At 51.0% G+C, this 7,307-nt stretch overlaps 2 protein-coding genes across 2 annotated transcripts; both read right to left on the bottom strand.

Moving 5' to 3' along the window:
* Window positions 1-782: 782 nt before the first annotated feature.
* LOC141161094 (histone H3-like) lies at window positions 783-5,068 on the bottom strand. The gene is made up of 3 exons (XM_073645866.1): window positions 4,859-5,068; window positions 3,241-3,388; window positions 783-1,097 (listed from the first exon to the last, which is right to left on the bottom strand). Exons 1-3 carry the CDS (start codon window positions 5,050-5,052, stop codon window positions 783-785), a joined length of 657 nt encoding a protein of 218 aa, XP_073501967.1. The 5' UTR covers window positions 5,053-5,068.
* A 1,094-nt stretch (window positions 5,069-6,162) lies between these two features.
* LOC141161095 (histone H1.11R-like) lies at window positions 6,163-6,864 on the bottom strand. Its single transcript, XM_073645867.1, has one exon. The coding sequence runs from the start codon at window positions 6,817-6,819 to the stop codon at window positions 6,163-6,165; it is 657 nt and encodes a 218-aa protein (XP_073501968.1). The 5' UTR covers window positions 6,820-6,864.
* Window positions 6,865-7,307: the final 443 nt, after the last annotated feature.

Raw genomic sequence — 7,307 nt, 5'->3', positions numbered from 1 at the left:
TCAGCAGACATACAGCCACTAAGGAGTTAAATGGAGAAAACCCCCCTGTATCGGGTGTTGGTCTGAGGTCTCGGCCATTGGCTGATCGCAGATCCGTTGGTGGCTTTGAATCACCCGCTCAGTCTTTTGTTCTAGGTCTGCCGGATTATTACCGGCCCCTCTGCTTGTAGTGGAGATTGCAATCCGAATAATCAGATCTGGGTGCAGCTCTACCCCACTGACAATACAGGGTCCTGCTCTCCGGAGCAATCTGTCCCCGCAAACACGGTGACCGTTCTCCTGATCGGCCGGTGAAGGATAAGCCGCCATTATTGTTCTGGTGAGAATATTCAGAGGCCGCCATCCATCCCAGAACGCGGTCATCACATAGGAATCTACATACCGGGTACACAGGGCGTCCATCTACCCATCCAGCTGCCTCATACATCGATATTTAGTGAATATTTGCTGCTCACTGGAACCCACACGGATCTGGCGTGGAAATATGTAGCAGAATCACATTCTGCAGGACCTGGATCCAACGTTCTGTAGTAACCGCGGATCAGTGTTATCTCACTAGTGTTAGAATTACTGTCCGCCGTTCTCCCCAATATGGGAAGCACAAAACTTACACTGATGAGAACCGGACACCTGAGCGATCCACCAGCCAGAATACAGAGATCACCAGTGCACAGCAGAGATCAGCTCCCGGCACAGCAACAGGAGATTGTAGCCTCTCACTTAGAAGATGTGGTGGCTCTGAAAAGAGCCTTTGGGTTGTCAGGATGGAGCAGAGAATACAATTAACCTCCGAAGCCGTAGAGAGTGCGGCCCTGGCGCTTGAGCGCGTACACCACGTCCATAGCGGTGACGGTCTTCCTCTTGGCGTGCTCGGTGTAGGTGACGGCGTCACGGATCACGTTCTCCAGGAAGACTTTCAGGACACCGCGAGTCTCTTCATAGATGAGGCCGGAGATGCGCTTGACGCCTCCTCTGCGAGCGAGACGGCGGATGGCAGGCTTGGTGATGCCCTGAATGTTATCACGGAGCACCTTCCTGTGCCGCTTGGCACCGCCCTTCCCGAGACCTTTCCCTCCTTTACCGCGACCAGACATCTTCTGAGCAGAAAGCAATGCTAAAACAAACGGGCTCCTAATTTATATAGCGTATGGGTGGACCAGAGAGAGGACTGCAGAGATGACGCGAATCCCGGGCGGCTCTTACAGAATCTACATTAGCTCCTCCTTCCTCTGCTGATTGGCTGAACACTGAACTGTTGGGGAGTTTGAATTTCCCGCTTATTGTGCAGTTTCCGCAGCGTCTAATATATATTTTTCCCTGTGATGAGAAATGTGTCAGATACAGTCTATAAATAAAAGGGCAGACACGACACCAACCTCCTGCAAGTGAGATGCAGCTGAGCAGAAGCATCAGATCACTGCTGAAAATACAGATAGCGGCACTGACAGCGATTAACCCCCACTTCCATCATACCAGCATATTCCTAACATGCTATTCACATCTCCATGGTCATTTCCGCATCTTACTACTCCCCTCATCATCCCTTGCCATGGCTTCATTCTGTACAATCTACATGTATTAATACATGTGACATTCTGGCTGCTCCCGGTGACTAATCTATAGGATCCTGACTGAGCTCTGTGACGTTTCCAAAACGGGCTTGTCACTTCTGATAGAATTGCTCTTGGGGTGCGGTGATTTGCCAGGAGCAGCAGCATGTGACCATGCCTGGACACGATCAGAGGAGGATTGTGGCAGCCAGGATTATTGCCTCTTCTAAGGACAGTGCAGGGAGGAAGCCGCGGTCAGCAGCACTGCTCAGATACTTAATATTTTGCCACCACTGGGATTTTCCGCTCATCAGAAATGACAATATTTACTTTCTCCTAATAACACTTGTATTGTAATTGACAGAGATCATAAAACTCAGATATCACTTGTTTCTTCATTTGAGGATTTGCACTTAGAGAACATTTGTTATCTTCCTGTAGAAGATAATGACAACAGCTCAGATTGGGCAAATAAAAAAGGAACCGTATAAATAACATAATCACTGAGCAGCTGATTGATTCTCATTCCAGTGGTCCCATATCCAATGCAGAATACACTGTGATCTGGAAGGTGATTACATGAATGTGCTCAGTGGAGTTTATCTATAGACCGGACACTTCTCTTCACAGCAGAAGTAGTAACACAATTACATGTAGAAGCTGCGGAAACTACAAGGAGCGGGAAATTCAAACTCCCTAACGTCCTGTGTTCAGCCAATCAGCAGAGGAAGGGGAGGAGCTAATGTTAATAGTTACCGAATAGGAAGTTCCCGCTCAGGGGCTGATGGCTTTTTCTGTTCTTTGTCCTTCTGGATCACGTGGTTTCAGGACGGTCGGATATCAGGAAATTTGCTTGTGTTGAGCGATCAATGGTCTCTTGGTTCCATACAGGAATTTCTATCATTTCCAGGATCGAGGGAACAGTATCCGCTTTCTATAATACAAAGTGCAGAACTGATTCTAACAATGGTGACTCCATCACACCAGCAATATTCCGAGTGCCGGGAATATAAAGAAACGAGATACTGCAGTTTACAGAGAACTTTGAAAGAAGGAGGCGGGGATTTTATAAAATGTAGGTTAATATTATCTAGATAAACCTACTACAGAGCTGCAGAGGATATTAGTCTCTTAATCCTGATGCGTTTTCAGGATCAGACCCGTGCGGCTGATAGGAGTCAGCGAGTGTTCACAGGAGATAGCGCTGGATAATGGACGTCCTATAATGATCGCATCATATACACCAAGAAATCTGCGCATTTATTCCTTCAAAACACAGTCCAGACTCCTAATACATTATATAAAGCTGATATTATTGGATGTGCGGCAGGATCGGTGCGAAAACTAGTGGGGATACGAATATTAAGTGGTTGAATGAGTAGAATGTACTTCGTGTAGTCATCAGATCATTTCTACACACCCATATAACGGCATTGGAGGGAATAATCCCCCCAGATACCAACTGCAGACTGAGAAGAGAACTGAGCGCCCCTGATGTTACTGAGCACAAGTGAACACTCAGCAGAATATGAAGCAGATGTGAGGGATCAGCTCGTTATTATGGAGGATTTGGTGGCCCTGAAAAGAGCCTTTGTGTTATAGTCAGACGTGTAGGACGGATCTAAGCTCTCTCCCCACGGATCCGGCGGGCCAGCTGGATGTCTTTGGGCATGATGGTGACCCTCTTAGCGTGGATCGCGCACAGATTTGTGTCCTCAAACAGCCCCACCAGATAAGCCTCGCTGGCCTCCTGCAGCGCCATGACGGCCGAGCTCTGGAAGCGGAGATCGGTCTTGAAGTCCTGGGCGATTTCTCTCACCAGGCGCTGGAAGGGAAGTGTGATGAAAGCCGGCCGGTGGGTGCAGCTCTCTGGCGCCCCCTTACCTCTCCAGCAGTCAAGGTACTGCACCTAGAGAAAGTAGTGCCAGGTAGCTGCAACCAGCGCAGGGAACACGGTAGTGTGTTATCCCTTCAACGTCACTACACAGCACAACTCGCTAGCGCCCTCTTAGCCTCAGGTCAGTCAAGGAACTGCACCTAGGATAAGCGGTCGCCAGAGAGACTGTCCTGTAACCTACTGGGTATCGGGGCCCTCTGTAGTGAGGGCGGTATATATATCTTCCTTGGCCGCGCCAGGAATATATATATCTGAACCTCCGACCGTCACTACCAGCCTTCCCCAATCCCCAGTTGGTATGCTGCCACCAGTCCCTATTTTAGATATACGCCCAGTCCGTGAATGGGCCTATATCGGGTCAGGAACCAACCCTGGGTAGCGTTTTTGGCTTGAGCCGAGCTCACACGGACGTGCGTTCGTTGTGCAGAATAAAAGGCAGGCCCACAATTACTTGAGGTAATTGATTATAATAATACACTAGATACACGATATACAACTAAATATACACAGGTATAAGGTCAGGCTAAACTATACAACAATGGAATACAACACACAGAATCACCACAGCATATCAGTTACCGGTTTCTTGATTTTCTTGTGACGCAGGGAGAGGATTCTGCGGTCGCAGGCACGGTTCTTTGTTACAGGCTGAGGCCTACCACCGCATGGTCAAACTGCTCCTCCCCTTGGTGGCCTCAGCTGGTGCTCAGATGTTCAGCACACCACTCTTGGGTCAAAAACTGACTTGTCTCTTGTCTGTCCTGCTATCTTACCTGCCCCGTCCCGCCCACTGCTGGTGAGGTCAGCTGGCTCAGTCTCCACCCTCAGGTCTAACTTCGATCAGAAGCCCAAATTCTATGGAACCCAATAACTTCTTCTGGGATGGTCTCATGATACCCCCAGGGGTTCCCATGGATTCGGGCCGCCGTAACCGACCTTTTGATATCAATTATGATACCATACGGTCCTCAGGAATGGCTCCGCGCTATATCTTGGCTTCCAGAGCACGTACAAACGTCTACCGCGGAGGCTTGTGTGCGCAATGGCTCCGGGACGCCGTGATATTTTTTTATTGGCCCATCCCATGCAACATGCGTGTACTTTTCATGTTTCTATATCTTATGCCTCCATGCTTGTGACAGACAAAGAAACTAGTCCTATGGGACAAATGGTCAGGTACAGATAGACGAAGCACCCCCCCCTGCTGGCTGTGTTTCCTCTCGAAGTCTTTGAAGCTCCTAGCATTCAAGTGTTAAGTAGGCTTCTTATCTTACAGGAGCCTGGATGGGGGGAAACTATCTAGTTGACGTTTTAACAGAAGGTCCCAAGGGTGGGGGCTGCTGAAGTGTGGCCATCCCTGGATATGATTTATCATTACCAAGATGGCGGCTACAGGTTCATCACAGGAAGCTTACGGATCAGCAGCTCGGTGGACTTCTGGTAACGGCGGATCTCACGGAGAGCGACTGTCCCTGGCCGGTAGCGGTGAGGCTTCTTCACTCCGCCAGTGGCGGGAGCGCTTTTCCTGGCGGCCTTAGTGGCCAGCTGCTTGCGGGGAGCTTTCCCTCCGGTGGATTTACGAGCGGTCTGCTTAGTTCTGGCCATAGCTCTGTATAGAGGAGAACATAAGTGGTGAGAGGAGCGGCGAGAGCGGGATATTTATACTCCTCTGTTCCTGTTACCGCGTCATGTGAACACACCCCCTACAACTCTATTGGCTAGTTCAAAAATTAAACTAAGGCCCCAAAATAGTGTGATATACACGACCAATCATTATTCACAAAATCATCCCAACGCCCATTAATCCCGCCCTCAAAAAGAGGGGCAGGGTCTCTGTTCACACTCTTTTCTGGCTGCGGATACTGGCACAGGGTCACACCATGTCTACATGCGGCTTCTACAGCAGGAGCCGCCGTCGTCACTGTTCTTCTATGTCACCAGTACACGGAGCTGTACAGGGTCTACTCTATCATCAGTCAAATCACTGGTTCTCCAATTCTCACATCGAAGTAATAACCGCACACTAATCCTTTCACTAAAAAAGACGCAGGTTACAAGTGGTGATTGATTAGAATGATGTAAGAATTAGATTGCTGTAGGACATCGGCCCCTTCCCTCCATTGATTACACTGATCGGTCACCTGCACTGGTGTGATCGGGACACAGCGCAGCTCTATGCGGAGATGTGGGGAAAAGCTTATTCATTATAACACTGGAGCCGCTCCCTGTACACACTATAATCTAGAAGCGGCAGGATATACGGGCACTGATCATACAGCTCTGCAGGGGACAAAGTGGTGGCACTGATCATACAGCTCTGCCGGGGACAAGGTGGTGGCACTGATAATACAGCTGTGCTGGGGACAAGGTGGTGGCACTGATCATACAGCTATGCAGGGGACAAGGTGGTGGCACTGATCATACAGCTATGCAGGGGACAAGGTGGTGGCACTGATCATACAGCTCTGCCGGGGACAAGGTGGTGGCACTGATCATGCAGCTATGCAGGGGACAAGGAGGTGGCACTGATAATACAGCTCTGCAGCGGACAAGATGGTGGCACTGATTATACAGCTCTGCAGCGGACGAGGTGGTGGCACTGATCATACAGCTCTACAGGGGACAAGGTGGTGGCTCTGATCATACAGCTCTGCAGGGGACAAGGTGGTGGCTCTGAAAAGAGCCTTTGTGGTGTAATAACAGGGCAGCTTTGGATTATTTCTTAGCTGCGGGCTTCTTGGCTTTAGCTGCCTTCTTAGTAGGACTCTTGGCAGCTTTGGGTTTAGCAGCTTTCTTAGCCGGACTCTTCGTCACCTTCTTGGGCTTCGGAGCGGCCTTTGGCTTCTTGGGGCTCTTGGCCGCCTTCTTGGCAGCTGCTGCGGGCTTCTTGGCCTTTTTCGGGCTCTTCTTGGCCGCGGTCGGAGCCTTCTTGGGTTTCCTCGGAGACTTGGCGGCTTTCTTGGCTGCAGCGGGTTTCTTGGGCTTGGTCGCAGCTGCTGACTTCCTCTTGGCCGCTTTGTCCTTAGTCTCCTGCTGCTTCTTGTTCAGTTTGAAGGACCCGGAGGCGCCGCTGCCCTTCACCTGGAGGAGGGCGCCCTTGGTGACCAGAGACTTGACGGCCAGCTTCAGGCGGCTGTTGTTTTTCTCTACATCGTATCCTCCGGCAGACAGAGCCTTCTTCAGGGCGGCCAGAGACACCCCACTGCGCTCCTTAGAGGCGGACACGGCTTTCACGATCAGATCGGAGACGCCGGGACCGGAGGGTTTCTTGCTTTTCTTGGCGCCCCCGGCGGCGGATTTCTTCGGCTGCTTCTTGGATTTGGCGGCCGGTTCTGCGGGAGGGGGAGCGGCGGCTGGTGCGGTCTCTGCCATCGTGTGCTGCGGAACTAGAACACAAATATCTCCTAATAGGAAAACACTGAGGCCGGAGCTGGAGGCGCCTGTTATATGTACAGGCTTACTGCGCACTGATTGGCTGCTTAGCTGCATCATCCTGAGCATCTATTGGCTGACACTGAGCACAGGCCCCGCCTCCTCCCAGCTGAGCCCGAGTGAAGCTCCGCTCTCCCCTTGTGCTTCCCTGCCCGGGATAAAAGCCCTTTACCGGCTAACACCGGACAGCAGAGCGCGCTTTCTCCGTCGCTTCCTCTTCTCCATCATCTCCACTGACCGTTTGTAGCCGTCACCAGCAGAGATGCCGGGAAAGAGCCGAGAGGAGGTCCCGGGATCATCGCCGCCGTCCTCCCGATCTGCGCATCACTGTGTATCCGGGGAGATAAAACTGCTGCGGGAGCTCGTTCCTCCTATTCCCGGCTCTTGTCACCATCACAGGGATCTTTACTACAATATCCATCGTACAG

The sequence above is a fragment of the Phyllobates terribilis genome, unplaced genomic scaffold (genome assembly GCF_046119375.1).
Source record: "Phyllobates terribilis strain yellow unplaced genomic scaffold, ASM4611937v1 Scaffold_9__5_contigs__length_417890890, whole genome shotgun sequence".
Taxonomy (NCBI): Eukaryota; Metazoa; Chordata; class Amphibia; order Anura; family Dendrobatidae; genus Phyllobates; species Phyllobates terribilis.
Note: the sequence above shows the minus strand (reverse complement) of the source record. Positions and strands in the feature narration are given on the sequence as shown.

Coding starts and splice junctions, on each gene's coding strand:
- LOC141161094 (XM_073645866.1), bottom strand. CDS start 5,052: ATGGCCAGAACTAAGCAGACCGCTCGTAAATCCACCGGAGGGAAAGCT. Junction 3,389..4,858: donor ACCGAGCTGCTGATCCGTAA/GCTTCCTGTGAT, acceptor GGCTTTCATCAC/ACTTCCCTTCCAGCGCCTGG. Junction 1,098..3,240: donor CAAATCTGTGCGCGATCCAC/GCTAAGAGGGTC, acceptor CTTTCTGCTCAG/AAGATGTCTGGTCGCGGTAA.
- LOC141161095 (XM_073645867.1), bottom strand. CDS start 6,819: ATGGCAGAGACCGCACCAGCCGCCGCTCCCCCTCCCGCAGAACCGGCC.